Here is a 17,555-nt window from a genome sequence, read left to right on the forward strand (position 1 = left end):
GATCCATTTTTTTTCTTTACTATTAAAACGTTATGGTCATATAGGTGACTATAAACCGTACTTTGATAGTTTTACAGTTCATTATTATTTTTTATCTTGCCATTGCTGTGCTTTAACTGCTATTTACATGTTTTTTTTTGAACATTTAAGCAGATTGTTTAATTATAAAAATAAAATAACCACCACATGCTTTCTCAGGTTTGATGTGGAAGTTTTGAAAGCTGACAGCTCTGTCCGGCGGGGCACATTTTGTATTGCATGAGGACGTTATTGCCTCGTTATTCCACACGCGAGCATCTGTGCGCCGGCGCATCCACGCCAATTATTATTTTATTAATTCAGACAATTGTTTTTTTTTCCAGCATTTAATTATTTACTCAGTAACGGGGAGTTTTCCAGTGTCGCAAAGTAAATTACTTGTGTCAAAATGTACTTGAGTAAAAGTAAAATTACCTGTTTTAAAAACTACTTTAAAAATGACAATTACTCATAAAATGTACTCAGTTACAGTAACTTGAGTAAATCTAATTCATTACTTTCCACCTCTGATAGTTACTTTGAAAAGGCATCCTGATCACTCCTTTAAAAAGTAATTTAGTTACTTTATGGATTACTTGATTTTAAAAGTAACTAAGTTACTTTACAAGTTACTTTATTAGTTACTTTCAGCAGCTGCAGACACCACCTCCTGCCAAAACTCCCTTTATTGGAAAATGCATTTTTAACAGCAACAATGTATCTCTAGACATTTAAAGTTTAACTATTTCCTAAAAAACAAAACAGATTTATTAAAAATAAAAGACCATTTCTCTTGAATTAACTTAACATAAATAATTGTTTTTATAAAAAAAATAAAATATGGTATTTCTTGATTTCACTTAACATAAATACTGGTTTTAATAAAAAATATAAAAAAATAAAGACTCTAAATCTGAGAGAGAGTAACAAACAGTGACTTGGATAAGTAACTTTAATCTGATTACTGAATTGGAAATAGTAATGTGCTAGATTACTCGTTACTGACATCACTGTTTAGGTACACCTTGCTAGTACCGGGTTGGACCCACTTTTGGCTTCAGAACTGCCTTAATCCTTTGTGGAATTGATTCAGCAAGATACTGGAAACATTGCTCAGAGATTCTGGTCCATATTAACATTATATCATGAGAGCATCATGCAGTTGCTGCAGATTTATCAGCTGCACATCCATGATGCAAATCTCCCATTCCACCACATCCCAAAGCTGCTCTATTGGATTGAGATCTGGTGACTGTGGAGGACATTCCAGTACAGTGAACTCTCTCATTGTCGTCTTCAAAAACTGAACTGCTTGAATTTTTGCACCAGGAGTAAAGCAGCATAAAGTTATCCAAAAGCAGTGTGTAAGACTGGTGGAGGAGAACATGATGCCAAGATGCATGAAAAAAACTGTGATTTAAAAACAGGGTTATTCCACCAAATATTGTATATTTCTGAACTCTTAAAACTTTAGGAATATGAACTTTTGAACATTTTCTTTGCATTATTTGAGGTCTGAAAGCATCTTTTTTGTTATTTCAGGCATTTTTTTATTTTTTGGAATTTTTTATTTGGAATTTAGGAGAAATGTTGTCCAAAGTTTATAGAATAAAACACTTTTTTCCATTTTACTCAAACATAAACCTATAAATAGTAAATTCAGAGAAACTGATTCAGAAACTGAAGATGTCTCTTAATTGTTTCCAGAGCTGTATTTGTAAAGGTTTCTGTGTTTTAATGCTTCCAAAAATAATAGAACACCACTTCTTCACAAATTCAGTTCCTGTGCTGATAGATGCTGGATGTACTAAGATGTTCCACTGCTGATCTATAAGGATGATGGTTTAGGTTAGAAGCCCTATTGTAAGTGTGGGTATAATGCAAGACTGCTTTAAGTTCATTCACCTACACACACATTTGCTCTTTTTGAGGATCACAGTGGACACTCGTATCAATCTTGCCACTGATAAATTTAAAAGCAGGCCGGGCGAGACTCCATTTCCACTCAATTACACCCGTTCCTTCTAATCACTGTCTCTGGGAAAGACGTGGCAAAAATTAAAGCAGAAATGAATCCGCAAACCAGTGGCTGCAGTGACCCAGGACGAGGAGAAACATCACTAACTCACTTTCAATTTTATTATTTGATATATATATATGGTAACACTTTACTTGGATGGTCCATTTTTGACACTAAAGTGAGTGTAAACTAACTATCAAAAACATGTCACTGAACTGTTCCATGAATATCAAGTTCCTCTGTCAATAGTGGCATCACATTATATCATATAGATGATCAGGTGAGTGTCATCTGCATCTCAACAACGTGTCAACTGCATATCAACAACATAAAAAGTAAATTCTCAACTACATCTAGCAAAGATTTATCTACTGATAGGCACCTTAGTGTAACATGACATCTCTATGTTTTGCACCACCCAACAACAATTAGTGCAATTAAAACATAGACTGTCAACTGCATGTCAGTTGACCCTCAATTGAGTTTGTTTGAACACTATGTTGCGTATATGCTGAATATATGTTGAAAGTCAAGGACTCACCTTTTAAATGTATTTTAATCATCATTTGGACCATCCAAGTAAAGTAAAATCATGATGGTCAACTTTAACTAAGCTAAATAACTTCTTTGTGTCAACTGCATGTCAGTTGACTCTCAACTTAGTTTATATTTCACTAAGTTGCGTATATGCTGAATATATGTTGAAAGTCAAGGACTCACCTTTTACATGTATTTTAATCATCATTTGGACCATCCAAGTAAAGTAAAACCATGATGGTCAACTTTAACTAAGTTAAATAACTTCTTTGTGTCAACTGCATGTCAGTTGACTCTCAGCTTCATGTCCATTACATTACCATAGATATGCAATGAGGAATAAGTACAAGGGATTTGAAAAAGAAGAGGTTTTATTACACATTTTTTCACATAAACACAAATGTTATATGAAACATTTTTCCAGGTAATTGTGAATAAAAATGTCTGAAAGAAGTGACCGTTTAACAGGTCATTAACTTTAACTTTAACATTAACTTGTTTAGTCCCCTTAGAGAAGTAATGCCAACAATATATATCTCCCTAGGGCAGATTAATAAACAAAGCTATTGGAACCATTTAATGCCAGGTGTGGGCTAGAGGGGTATAAAGTTCTGAATAAAGATTATAAACACACACCAAAAAAAAACAAACAAAAAAAAACATATATTATATTATATTATATTATATTATATTATATTATATTATATATTATATTATATACAGGGCCATCTAAAAAAATTAGAATATCTTTGAAAAGTTACTTTATTTCAGTAATCCAGTTAAAAATGTGAAACTCATATATTATATAGATGTATTACACACAGAATGATCTATTTTAAGTGTTTATTTATTTTATTGATTTTGGCTTACAGCCAATAAAACCCAAAAATCAGTGTCTCAGAAAATTGGTACTTTCTGCAGTGTGGGCAGTGTGCCAAGTCCTGCTGGACAATGAAATCTGCATCTCCATAAAAGTTATAATCAGCAGAGGGAAGAAGCATGAAGTGCTGTAAGATTTTCTGGGAAAACAAAACTGCACTGACTTTAGACTTGATAATAAAACACAGTGGATCAACACCAGCAGATGACAGACATGAAGTCTAGTCTAGGTCTAGTGAAGTTTCCACCAATCAGTGATGGTTTGGAGAGACATGTGCAACATCTGCTGGTGTTGATCCACTGTGTTTTATTATCAAGTCTAAAGTCAGTGCAGTTTTGTTTTCCCACAAAATCTTACAGCACTTCATGCTTCCATCCGCTGATAACTTTTATGGAGATGCGGATTTCATTTTCCAGCAGGACTTGGCACACTGCCCACACTGCCAAAAGTACCAACTGGTCTTATATAATATTAAAATTTTCGGAGACACTGTTTTTTGGGTTTTCATTGGCTGTACGCCATAATCATCAACAATAAAATAAATAAACACTTAAAAATAGATCATTCTGTGTGTAATACATATATATAATAGATGAGTTTCACATTTTTAACTGAATTACTGAAATAAAGTAACTTTTCAAAGATATTCAAATTTTTATATATATATATATATATATATATATATATATATATATATATATATATATATATATATATATTACTATAATTACATTACTAGTCATTTTTATACCATGTGGCCTTACATGCAGACCATACCTTACACCACTTCTTCAGTATTCTTTATCAACATTGAAAGGGATCAGTTTTTTCTCTCTTTTCATTGTGACCACCTTTGCAGCAAGAGCATCATCTCCTTGAATTTTGGTGGCACAAAGGTGGGCCAGGCCTCTGAGAGTCTTGTATTGTCCTTTAAAACCACTGAGAAGTGGTCTTTCAGTAAGATACAACTCTGCAATGGCTGCCATCCCCTTCACAGCATTCCTCGATACTGCAACCTTTTTGAATGCATGAGCCATTTTCATTCCCTTCTGGATGCAGCGAAGAACCTTTCTGTATCTCCGGACAACTTCTTTTATGCTGCTCACTAGACAAAACAAAACAGAGATTAGACATAAAATGGGCAAAGTGTTTCTTAATATCAATATCCACAAAAAAAATTGGCTATGAAAAAAAAGTTATGGTAGGCTAACAATCATACAACATCCAGGATAAGGGTTGTTGGCAACACACTTTATGAACTGTGCCCACATAACCCTTTTGTAACTCCTTATTTTAAGACTGTATTATGTGTCCCTAAATGTGTAAAATATTCAGCTCCAACGAAAGGCCTGTTATTTCCCCTTCACTGCAACAGCATGTCGATTACTGACCAAAGATTCACTCATGAACACCTGAAGATGAGGAAGTAGGCCTGTCGCAATATCGACGCTACCATATCGACTTTTTGTGCGATATTTTTTTTTTATCGTGACCATTTTTGCCAATGTCGATAACAGCCAGTAGGTTTCCACGTGAGCGAGGAGAACCATCAATGCAAAATAGCCAGTATGTGGACTTTGTTTCAAAACAGTGGCAACAAAAGCTGGCAACACTACTAACCTGAGATCTTATTTAAAGCACAACCATCCAGCCCAATTAATCCAGCTGAATATTAAATACTGTTCCCCAGAGAAATCCTGCCTCAAGCCCCACACGCTAAACATGCTGGTGTTCCTGCTCTAAATTTGTCTGACAGTTACATAAAAAATACATTTATAGCAAGAGCTATGGCCTGCTGTGCTATCTGTGCCTTTGATCATATGGACACGTGTGTTAATGTGTGCTAATGTGTGTTTTATAGCATATACATATATAATCAGAAAAAAGTATCTGCAAGTGCCTTTGTGTCAAGAGTAAAAAAAAAAAAACAGTTACTTTATTTTTTTATATAAAGGTCTGTTTAATATTTAGTGCAATTTATTCTTACATTCAGCTGTTCCATATTTCAGGTTATGTTACAGGTTTTGATACGAACAGTTGAAGCAGTATATCCAGTATGACCTGACTTTAAATGCTATACTGTTCAAATCAGTACAAAAAATATATGCAAATAATGTGTATTCCAAATAAAAAATAATTTTCACTAACATTGTTTTACTGAAAATAGTATAGTGCAGTTGTTCTCAACCTTGGTCCTGCAGAGTTTATACTAATTACAGCACTCCTGATCCAACTATTCAACTGTCAAGCTCTCACTGATGAGAACTTAGATGTGTGACTGCAGGAAACACTAATACCTGCTGGCTAGTAGTGCCCTGGAACAGGACTGTTAGCCATTGATACAGTCTCTGTAGCTTTTAATTATTATTATTTTTTTTAAATCAGTCAGTTTTAATGTCATGTAAAATCTGTGTGATGCCATTAATGCATTTATATAATAATAAAAAATAAAAAAAAAACATTCAGTGTTTCTGTATTATCTCTGACAGAGCTATTATCACATTATGATACAATGTCTGAATAAATTACCTACCCTTTTCTTTTGAGAAGGTTTTTTTCTCCTTTGTCTTCTTCTTGTCTTTTTTCTTCCTCTTTGCCTTTTCTTTTTTCTTGTTCTTCTTATCCCTGTCCCTTTTCATATGCTTCCACTTCCTATGCTTTTTTTCATCTGAGCTAGAGTCAGATTCCAGGCTTGATTCAAAGTCTGAAGTAGTCAGAGAATCAGAGGTAGATTCTGAGCCGGAGTCTGACTCTGTCATGGAATCCTCACCAGAGGGTCCTGTCTCTCTGTTGGCTTCATCAGCTGAAAGACAGGCAGGAAAAAAACAGCTATAAAATGTACAATAAACAGTTACTTTGAATTTTCAGAAATAGACCACCTACAGCTGCACTGATAGGGCTTAATCTGAAACCCTAATCAAATGAACTATACTGTAGTTCCCCAATGGTACCACCAATAAAAATATGATTATATTCTCATTATAAAACCACAAAACATGAATACCTAACAATGTCATATAAAGTATATAAAAATATTTAATTATTTAATTTAAATACACATCTACAAACAATCTCCTACAAACCTACATCCAGTTAAATTAATTGTTTCAGTTATTTTACAGAAGCAAGCCCAACTAATAGAAACCAATTTGCATTATATTCTTAATTCTTAAGTATGAGGTTACGAAGTCCTTATTATTAATGACTGGACACTGAACATTTCTGACCCCACAAAAAAGTTTCGGTTCTGATTGCAACAGTGTTTTTTTTGATAAGTGTTTTGACATTTGACTTGTTCAAATTCTTGTTTGGATTTGTTTGGATGTTTGAAGCCTATTTTTATTTTAATCAAGCAGAACACATAACAGGTTCTTTAAGGGCCAACTAATAAAAAAAATGCAATAAGGTGCGATATAAGACGAGACAATATTGTTCATATCGATATAGACTACGCTGCGTTACAGTGAGCCTCATCAGTTCTCCCGCTGTGTCTCTGTACAGCTTCACCTAGCCCTGCCTCCCTCCCTCACTGAACACACTACCCCTCCCCCACCGCAGTCAGCATCAGCAGCAGAGCGGGGAGAGAGAGAGAAGGTGACAGAGAAACCTCCCGTTACATCTCATTTTTAGATGGTTTTGATTCAGCGAGTAAGATGAGCAGCAGAATAAGGTATTTTGTAGAGCGGGGGTCAGTAATAGGCGGACCTGGTCCACTATTGAGAACTAGTTCACTTCTAGAGGGTTTATTTCAAACTTTATTAGCCGTTGACAGAGGTTTTGCAGTGCAGGAAACTCAAAGATCAATCGCCTGCGTTCTAAATAAAGTGTGACGCGCACAGAGGAGAGATACGAAGCTCATCCGGACAATGTTCTTTATAAAAATACACAGTGACGGCAGAACCCGACTTTTCAGAGAAACAGCAGCGCGTCTCATGTTCTGAAGCATCACCACTGAACTAACTAACACTCATCTTTAGAGCAGACACACCCACTCTAACCTGAACTGATCAATCAGCTCCTTCACATGTGTATGAGAATAGACCTGACACTGTTTCAGCCCAGATATACAGAAAACTCAAACTGCGCTTTTCATTTTATTTTTTCTTAAGCACTTTAAATGCCCTTTTTCCAAAAGCATATATTTTATATATCCCTTGTTTTTAGGCTACTTTAAGTTAAAAAAAAATAATTTGAGGAATTGTTTAATATATATGTTTATAATTAGTATAATTTGAAATGACTTTCAGTTGTTGATTATATAAAATGCTGCTAGAACTGCTAGGCTACTCTAATATACAGGATACGGTGTTCTGTCAAATTGTCCTATCTTGTCAAACCGTGCTGCCCTAATCTATATATTTAACTGTAAAAATACAAAAAAAGCACTGGTTTAGGGTATGTAACCAGTGACATTTCAGTAGATGCACGTTATTAGATTTGGATTGCATAAATCATTGTATCATGGCAAATTATGGCACATAGAGCTCATTACAAACTGCTTTTGTATTTATTTATAATAATAATTGTAATTATTAGTTTCCATTTGCACTTTTGTGTTTAATGCACATAAACCCCTATAAAACAGATTAATTATAAATAAAGAACATGATAAATAATTAAATTGTGCAGGTCAGAGCATGCGCAGTACCTTTGGGAGTATGTATCAATGGGTAGGACAATTCGACAGAACAACGGCACTGAATTATAAAAATACCAATATAAAATTTGGATCATGCCTCTTTATCTCTAAAGTATCTTTTTGATATTACCTTATGGGATAAAAAAAAAGAGATATATATCGTATATCCCAATTCAGAAAAAAATTATCAAGATATAGTTTTTGATCCATATCGCCCAGCCCTAATCCAATCTATATATGAAAAGAGAATGTAATATATACTGCATATATATACACACACAAAAACAGTGTGTTTTGGACACTATGAAATCAGTGTTAAAATTTAAAATTTAAAACTAAGTAATGTTATACACAGAGTATGGTTTTAGGAATCAAAAGGGCTTTAATCACAAATGAGAGCAACTCAATTTTAACTTTAACAAACACTGAAGTCACTTTGAAGTAATGAATATATATATATATATATATATATATATATATATATATATATATATATATATATATATATATATATATATATATATATATATATACTTATATATACAGGGCAATCTCAAAAAAGTAAAATATCTTTTAAAAGTTTAATAACTTTATTTCAGTAATTCAGTTCAAAATGTGAAACTCATATTATATAGATGTATTAAACAAAGAGTGATCAATTTTAAGTGTTTACTTATTTTATTGTTGATGATTTTGGCTTACAGCCAATGAAAACCCAAAAATTGGTGTCTCAGGAAATTAGAATATTATATAAGACCAATTTGTACTTTTGGCAGTGTGCCAAATCCTGCTGGAAATTGAAATCTGCATCTCCATAAAAGTTGTCAGCAGAGGGAAGAAGCACGAAGTGCTTTAAGATTTTGTGGGAAAACAAAACTGCACTGACTTTAGACTTGATAATAAAACACAGTGGATCAACACCAGCAGATGTTGCACATGTCTCTCCAAACCATCACTGATTGGTGGAAACTTCACACTAGACCTCGAGCAGTTTGGACTCTCTCCACTCTTCCTCCAGACTTTGGTCTCTTGATTTACACATGAAATGTAAAATTGACTGATGATCAGTGATGGTTTGGAGAGTCATGTCTGTCATCTGCTGGTGTTGATCCACTGTGTTTTATTATCAAGTCTAAAGTCAGTGCAGTTTTGTTTTCCCAGAAAATCTTAAAGCACTTCATGCTTCTTCCCTCTGCTACTGACAACTTTTATGGAGATGCGGATTTCATTGTCCAGCAGGACTTGGCACACTGCCCACACTGCAGAAAGTACCAATTGGTCTTATATAATATTTTAATTTTCTGAGACACTGATTTTTGGATTTTTATTGGCTGTAAGCCAGAATCATCAACAATAAAATAAATAAACACTTAAAATAGATCACTCTGTGTGTAATACATCTATATAATATGAGTTTCACATTTTCAACTGAATTACTGAAATAAAAAAAGTAACTTTTTAAAGATATTCTATTTTTTTTTAGATGGCTCTGTATAACGTTATATGATTACATGATAGTAAATAACTTAATATAGCACACAATATTTTTCCTAGTTAACTCATCATATTTTATGTACAAATGTACTTAGATCAGAGTATTCAAAATCAGCTAGTCAGCTGACTAGCTAACCTACCTAGGTTGGTAACTAGTTAACTAACATTAGCTAAGAAGAGTAAGCTAGCCAGATCCTTAAACATCAGTGGTAGACAGCTGGTGCTTAGTACATCCACTAAAATGCTTCACTGAGCTGCACGTAGCATGACAAATTGCAATCTTTGTGTTTCCAGAACAATTTAAACACGATGTATAACATGATTATTAGTGAAATATTTCCTTAAAAGATAACTGACTACCGTACCCTGAACCACCGTGCTCTCCTGACGCCTTTCCTCTGCCTCATCTGTGGCCAGTAAACGAGCTCTGGCGCGCGTTTTCAATCCTGCAGCCATTTACCCATCTAACACACGCGTGCTCCTGAGTTTTACTGCAAATTACACAAAAAAAGAAAACTGTATTAAGCTTTGTTCTACAGCCAAACCAAACGAGCAGCACCTCAAGCCGTTTCGTGTACAGGCTCGGTAAAAAGTACAAGCAGAGAAAGACCTACCTAACTTTAATTGAGCTCCGCGGTCAGAGAGTGGGGCGGGACTTCTTCATTCCAGCTCATCACGTCTTCCAACAGCCAATCAGAGAGCAGGATGAAAAGCCACGGAGACTTTCAGCAAATGAAATAAAAGCGCGCCTATTCTTACTTTAAAACAAACAGAGCTTAAAACAGTACCGTGATTAGGTGGCTACAGAAGCAATGAGTATTTTACGAAGATTAATGAAAAATGTTTATGTAAGAAAAAACAAAAAAACATCTTATAACCTGATCAGATGGATGCAAAATGAAAAATTACTAAAACGCAAACTAAAATGCAAGAGGTGTAACAAGAGGATGAGGATGGTACATTCCCACTGTGCTGACAATTTTATATGGTAAGGTCATTTTGTTTATATAAGCTAATTGGAAAATGTACAGTCAGTCTACAATCTAAGACATATTTTTCCTTAATATCTAAAATCTGTTACTCTGTTATAATAAAATAAACTATTTTATTACAACATAAAATACCTATTAACCAAAGTCTGCAGTAACAGAGCTGTAACTGTCTTCGCCGTTATATCAGAAAATGACTGACAGCCGCTAGGGGGAGCCCGCGAGAGAGTCCAAAATGAATGGGAGTGAATTAAGCTACACGGCTAAAAACACAAATAAAAAATACGAACTATTCCCTAGGTCGGGATTTTTCTTTAATATAGGAAAGTAAAATGAAGTATTTCCTTAAAAAAGCAAAGAATACTTATCAACATATCTTAGTGTTTCATCAGTAAACAGGTTTTAAGCTGTATAGGCGCTAGCATTGCTGCTACTGTGAGGTTGAAGATGCTGGAGATACAGTCAGAGCATGTTTAAAAGGTCTGCAGAGCTGAAACCTTTGATAAAATTTTGTGTTATAAAAATTAGTAAAAGTTTCAGTTTAAAAATTATTAATCATTTATAAACTGATTTTGCTTAAATGCTTCACATGAATCCCATTCATTTTGGCTATATATATATATATATATATATATATATATATATATATATATATATATATATATATATACAGGGCCATCTAAAAAAATAGAATATCTTTGAAAAGTTACTTTATTTCAGTAATTCAGTTGAAAATGTGAAACTCATACATTATATAGACGTATTAAACACACAGAGATATATTTTAAGCGTTTATTTCTTTTATTGTTGGTGATTTTGGCTTACAGCCAATGAAAACCCAAAAATCAGTGTCTCAGTAAATTTGGATATTATATAAGACCAATTGATACGTTTGGCAGTGTGGGCAGTGTGCTAAGTCCTGCTGGAAAATGAAATCTGCATCTCCATTAAAGTTGTCAGTAGCAGAGGGAAGCATGAAGTGCTGTAAGATTTTGAGGGAAAACAAAACTGAACTGACTTTAGACTTGATAATAAAACACACTGGATCAACACCAGCAGATGACAGACATGACTCTCCAAACCATCACTGATCATCAGTAAATTTTACATTTCATGTGTAAATCAAGGGAGTCTGGAGGAAAAGTGGAGAGACACACAGTCCAAACTGCTCGAGGTCTAGTGTGAAGTTTCCACCAATCAGTGATGGTTTGGAGAGACATGTCATCTGCTGGTGTTGATCCACTGTGTTTTATTATCAAGTCTAAAGTCAGTGCAGTTTGGTTTTCCCACAAAATCTTACAGCACTTCATGCTTCCTTCTGCTGACAATTTTATGGAGATGTGGATTTCATTTTCCAGCAGGACTTGGCAAACTGCCCACACTGCAGAAAGTACCAATTGGTCTTATAATATAATATTCAAATTTTCTGAGACACTGATTCATCAACAATAAAATAAATAAACGCTTAAAATAGATCACTCTGTGTTTAATACATCTATATAATATATGAGTTTCACATTTGTAACTGAATTACTGAAATAAGTTAACTTTTTTTTTTTTTTTACTAAAAGTGGTCTCATTTTTGTTCCAGAGCTGTATATATATATACACAAACCGGATTTGCCATCTCCACATCATTGCATTCAGTTTTTATTCACAATTTGTTTAGTGTCCCAACTTTTTTGGAATCCGGTTTGTGTATATATATATTTTTCCTGAAACACAGAACTGCATACCCTACTCCATACGGTACTCTAATATGATAGGACATAAATTTTTCTACCTTTTGCAACAATTTGTTTGCCAGGGAGTGTCGAAGGCGGCATTGTGGAAGGTTGAAGAGAAGTGTGAGAGCCGAGTCGCTCTTCTCAGGTTCCCACAGTGACCTTTTTACATGGATGAAATACATACATAGGTGAGTCTGTAAATTTCGGCAATGTGTATATGCCATTGACATGAATGCCTGATTTGCCTGAGCCTAAATCTTTTGTGGTGCAGCCTGGACACATCCTCAGCGTTGAACTGAGGATGTGTCCCAGCTGCACCTTTTACCGTGTTTCAGAAAAGTTCAACACTAATTTTTTTTTGTTTTTGTAGGTTCTCACAAGGCTTACAAATGCGACAGGTGGACATGATCCAAGATGGAATAACAAAGAGCACCAGGACCCTCTCTATGATGTCCAACAAACTCAAGCAAATGTGCGTCAAAAGTCTGCGAAAGTTTCGCAAAAAGAAAGGACAGAAAGTGGGGGGAGCTGACATCATTGTTCAGATTGATGAGAGCAAGTTCTGCCACAAGCGAAAGGTATATAAATTTAATTAACATAACTGAAATCCCATAGACCATTTATTGGTGTGACACAAAAAAAGTAATTGGCAGTACTGGTTTCTAAAACAAATAAGTGATTAAGCCTGCAATGAGGTACACAAATTTTCCACAAATTTGTAAAATATTAATATGATTTGGATTACATATTCCAGAACCCCAGATCAGAAAAATGTGGAACAGTTTGGAAAATGCATAAAACAAAAAAAGCTGTTTCTAACATTTATTTTGACATTTATTTGATTGCAGACAGTATGAGCCCAGTACATTTTATCTGCTCAACTTCATTTAATTTCTTAATATATTTTATTTAGTAATATTAATGTTTATAAATATACGTCCATTTCAGCCCTGCCACAAATTTAAAAATAGTTGGGACAGCAAAGCATTTACCACTTTGTAATGTTTTCATTACTTCACACAACACTTTTAATCAAGAATACTAAGTGATGAAGTGTTTCAAACACTAAAACACAGACACAGAAAATATTTTAGTAAGTTGTGTATGAGTGCAGGGTTGTTGTTGTTTTTTGTTTATACATTCTCTATTGGAGGCAGATCAGGACTGCAGTCCAGCCAGCCCAGTACCCATACATTTCACAGCATGCCTATATATGTGTAATTGGCACACCCATACCATGAGAGAACCTTTTAGACTTGTTGTATTTGGTCTGGAGCACACAGTGTTAATTTTCACCAAAAAGATATGTAATACTGATCACTCTGTCAACAAAACACTGTGCTTCCTCTGTGTGATGTGAGTCCAGTAGAGAAGTGGACGCTGCTTCTGTTGTGTACAGTAAAGTTGTAAGTGGTAGCAGAGACTCTGTGGTTTGTGGAGGCTGCTTTTGAATCAAATCATGACCACGACATGATGTGTTTCAAATAAATTGTATTTAATATTTTACCTTATTACTAGCCTTAAATTTAATCTGTCCCACCATTTTTGGAACGTTTTGCATGGATAAAATGCAGGAATGGGTGTACATTAATAAAGAAAAAAAGCTGAGCAGATAAAACATAAAATATCTTGAGCACACTGTCTGCAATTAAATGGTCACACACACATGAGAATGAGATGTGAATGAGACATTGCACCTCACTGTGTCTTTAAACAGCTTTAACTTAAAGTATACGCAACAGTTTTATATATATATATTAAGATTTGTACTAAAAATGAATATGACTGGCCTTCCCTTGTGTTACCCAGGAAATATCATCACATGGAGTCACTATTTGTGACTCTTAATGTACCACTACCCCAAGGAGACACCAGGCAGGATAGGCTATTTAACATTAGCTAACACTGTCATCAAAATGTTCAAATCTAGTGTATTATACTACATCTTATTAACACTGTTGTTACCCATATCACCCTTGTTATGTATCAGTCTAAATTAATATCATATATTAATCGGCTAATTTTACAAAAGGGGTGAAATGCTTTAAGCATATCAGCTCACTTAAGCTACTGTAGCCAGTGAACTCTACAATCTTCTATCCATTAATTTCCAGTGATTTTTGGGCTAGTTTAAATTTCTCCTGACATTTTTAGGTTGTCTAGTTAGTATAGATCACTGGGTACATCTTTAGTTTATTTAGGCTATGAATATTAAATATTATTTTTGACTGATGCAGATAATGGGAATAGTAGTTCTTATAATATATAATAGTGGAGCTACACTTCAGCATTTGAAACAGGAGTGTTAATAAGATGCAGTGTCATATGTTATAGATGTAAGCTAAGGTTGAAAATGTTAGTCTGTCAACCTCTGTGAGGGAATGGTACATTATGAGTCACAGTGGCAACTCTTCGCTTGGTGCTGTATATCCTCCACAAAACATTATAACAGAAAATGAACAGCAGTGGAGTACAGTCATATCTAGTTTTAGTATATATCTTTTAGGGCTGCCCCATATTTTTTCAAAAACATTTCTTTTTTCGACAATATATATTGTGATATTAAACAATGCAGGGCCCATGACATCAAGCTCTTTAAAGACACTGCAAGCCACAATTTCCCATTCACTTCTATTCAAACCATCCATAATGTTTTCCCCCACAAGGGGTGTGGTTTTCTCCCGATGACGCTTCGCACTTTGTCTCTATACAGTAAGGTTGTAGAGCTGTTATTTAAATGATTTTAAACTATTTGTACATCCCTTATACCTTTGGTCTTTTTCTAGTATGGCAAAGGTCGCTATGGAAACACTTGGAGGAGGAAGAGAACGTGGGTATTTGGAATGCTTGAAATAAGGCCACACCTCAAGCGTCCCATACTCCGCCTGGTCAAAAAAAGAGACAAAAACACACTGATCCCGATCATCAGAAAACATGTTAAGCCTACGACTCTTGTAGTAAGCGATGACTGGAGAGCTTACTCAAGCCTAAAAGAGGAAGGATATCGGCATGTAAGGGTTAACCACAGTCAAAACTACATCGACCCGATTTCAGGTCTGCACACACAAAACATCGAGAGGGCATGGCAGACATACAAAAAGGAGGTTTGGCATATGAGAGCCAACAGGTCTGAGAAATCTTTAAGAAAGCATCTCTGCTTCATAGAGTGGACATACTGGTTGGGCAGAATGCACAAATATGGGGTGCTTGGTAGACTTTTTAAAGACATCAGATGTGCATAGAGCAAAAAGGTAATTCAGTATACTGTTTTTGATATTTCAGTAATGTGTATGTTTTGTTTTATTGGCTGTTTGACCTGTAATTCTGAAATGGTTTAAAAATGACTGTAGTAATGTGATATATATATATATATATATATATATATATATATATATATATATATATATATATATATATATATATATATATATATATATATGTTTTTTTTGTTTGTTTTTTTTTGGTGTGTGTTTATAATCTTTATTCAGAACTTTATACCCCTCTAGCCCACACCTGGCATTAAATGGTTCCAATAGCTTTGTTTATTAATCTGCCCTAGGGAGATATATATTGTTGGCATTACTTCTCTAAGGGGACTAAACAAGTTAATGTTAAAGTTAAAGTTAATGACCTGTTAAACGGTCACTTCTTTCAGACATTTTTATTCACAATTACCTGGAAAAATGTTTCATATAACATTTGTGTTTATGTGAAAAAATGTGTAATAAAACCTCTTCTTTTTCAAATCCCTTGTACTTATTCCTCATTGCATATCTATGGTAATGTAATGGACATGAAGCTGAGAGTCAACTGACATGCAGTTGACACAAAGAAGTTATTTAACTTAGTTAAAGTTGACCATCATGGTTTTACTTTACTTGGATGGTCCAAATGATGATTAAAATACATGTAAAAGGTGAGTCCTTGACTTTCAACATATATTCAGCATATACGCAACTTAGTGAAATATAAACTAAGTTGAGAGTCAACTGACATGCAGTTGACACAAAGAAGTTATTTAGCTTAGTTAAAGTTGACCATCATGATTTTACTTTACTTGGATGGTCCAAATGATGATTAAAATACATTTAAAAGGTGAGTCCTTGACTTTCAACATATATTCAGCATATACGCAACATAGTGTTCAAACAAACTCAATTGAGGGTCAACTGACATGCAGTTGACAGTCTATGTTTTAATTGCACTAATTGTTGTTGGGTGGTGCAAAACATAGAGATGTCATGTTACACTAAGGTGCCTATCAGTAGATAAATCTTTGCTAGATGTAGTTGAGAATTTACTTTTTATGTTGTTGATATGCAGTTGACACGTTGTTGAGATGCAGATGACACTCACCTGATCATCTATATGATATAATGTGATGCCACTATTGACAGAGGAACTTGATATTCATGGAACAGTTCAGTGACATGTTTTTGATAGTTAGTTTACACTCACTTTAGTGTCAAAAATGGACCATCCAAGTAAAGTGTTACCATATATATATATATATATATATATATATATATATATATATATATATATATATATACACACACAGCTCTGGAAAAATAAAATAAGAGACCACTCTCAATCAGTTTCTCTGATTTTGCTATTTTATATGTTTATGTTTGAGTAAAATGAACATTACTGTTTTATTCTATAAACTATAAACTATAAACAACATTTCTTCCAAATTCCGAATAAAATATTGTCATTTAGAGCATTTATTTGCAGCAAAAGATGCAGAGCTTTCAGACCTTCAGAGTTCAGAAATTAATATTTGGTGGAATAACTCTGGTTTTTAATCACAGTTTTTATCATGCATCTTGGCATCATGTTCTCCTCCACCAGTCTTACACACTGCTTTTGGATAACTTTATGCTGCTTTACTCCTGGTGCAAAAATTTAAGCAGTTCAGCTTGGATTGATGGCTTGTGATCATCCATCTTCCTCTTGATTATATTCCAGAGGTTTTCGACATTGTACTTTAAATATTAAAGACTATATTAAAGCTATACAGTAAATACGAAGTGTTCAACAAACCAGAATATGTTTTATACTTTAGATTCAAAAGATAGAGTCACCTGGAATTGTTTTTTCAGTATCTTGAAAGAAGGAGTTTCTGGAGGTGCTGAACAATAGTTCCTGCTTTTCCTTCATGCTGTGAAGCTCCATCTCAATCCCAATTAAATCACCTCAAATCACCATCTCAGTTTCCTTTATTTTACTGTTTACTATGTTATTCTAT

General features: G+C 34.2%; 3 protein-coding genes across 5 annotated transcripts in view; 1 reads left to right on the plus strand and 2 right to left on the minus strand.

The window, feature by feature from the left end:
• The window catches only part of rps10 (ribosomal protein S10), a 532,411-nt gene that overhangs the window by 389,503 nt on the left and 125,353 nt on the right, over positions 1-17,555 (minus strand). The gene's annotated exons all lie outside the window — the stretch shown is intronic.
• LOC125802210 (myb-like protein K) lies at positions 4,181-6,492 on the minus strand. Its single transcript, XM_049479518.1, has 2 exons — positions 5,989-6,492; positions 4,181-4,560 (listed from the first exon to the last, which is right to left on the minus strand). Exons 1-2 carry the CDS (start codon positions 6,212-6,214, stop codon positions 4,247-4,249), a joined length of 540 nt encoding a protein of 179 aa, XP_049335475.1. The 5' UTR covers positions 6,215-6,492; the 3' UTR covers positions 4,181-4,246.
• Positions 10,386-15,673, plus strand: LOC125802209 (uncharacterized). Of its 2 annotated transcripts, XM_049479505.1 has the most exons (4): positions 10,386-10,576; positions 12,385-12,492; positions 12,675-12,882; positions 15,091-15,665. In XM_049479505.1, exons 1-4 carry the CDS (start codon positions 10,401-10,403, stop codon positions 15,544-15,546), a joined length of 948 nt encoding a protein of 315 aa, XP_049335462.1. In that variant the 5' UTR covers positions 10,386-10,400; the 3' UTR covers positions 15,547-15,665. The 2 variants fall into 2 exon arrangements, with proteins under 2 accessions (XP_049335462.1, XP_049335463.1); XM_049479506.1 differs by lacking the exon at positions 10,386-10,576 and having other exon boundaries at positions 12,192-12,492; positions 15,091-15,673.

Source organism: Astyanax mexicanus, chromosome 5, assembly GCF_023375975.1.
Source record: "Astyanax mexicanus isolate ESR-SI-001 chromosome 5, AstMex3_surface, whole genome shotgun sequence".
Classification (NCBI taxonomy): Eukaryota; Metazoa; Chordata; class Actinopteri; order Characiformes; family Acestrorhamphidae; genus Astyanax; species Astyanax mexicanus.

Coding starts and splice junctions, on each gene's coding strand:
- LOC125802210 (XM_049479518.1), bottom strand. CDS start 6,214: ATGACAGAGTCAGACTCCGGCTCAGAATCTACCTCTGATTCTCTGACT. Junction 4,561..5,988: donor AACCTTCTCAAAAGAAAAGG/GTAGGTAATTTA, acceptor TGTTTTGTCTAG/TGAGCAGCATAAAAGAAGTT.
- LOC125802209 (XM_049479505.1), top strand. CDS start 10,401: ATGAGTATTTTACGAAGATTAATGAAAAATGTTTATGTAAGAAAAAAC. Junction 10,577..12,384: donor TGTGCTGACAATTTTATATG/GTAAGGTCATTT, acceptor TTTGTTTGCCAG/GGAGTGTCGAAGGCGGCATT. Junction 12,883..15,090: donor AGTTCTGCCACAAGCGAAAG/GTATATAAATTT, acceptor GTCTTTTTCTAG/TATGGCAAAGGTCGCTATGG.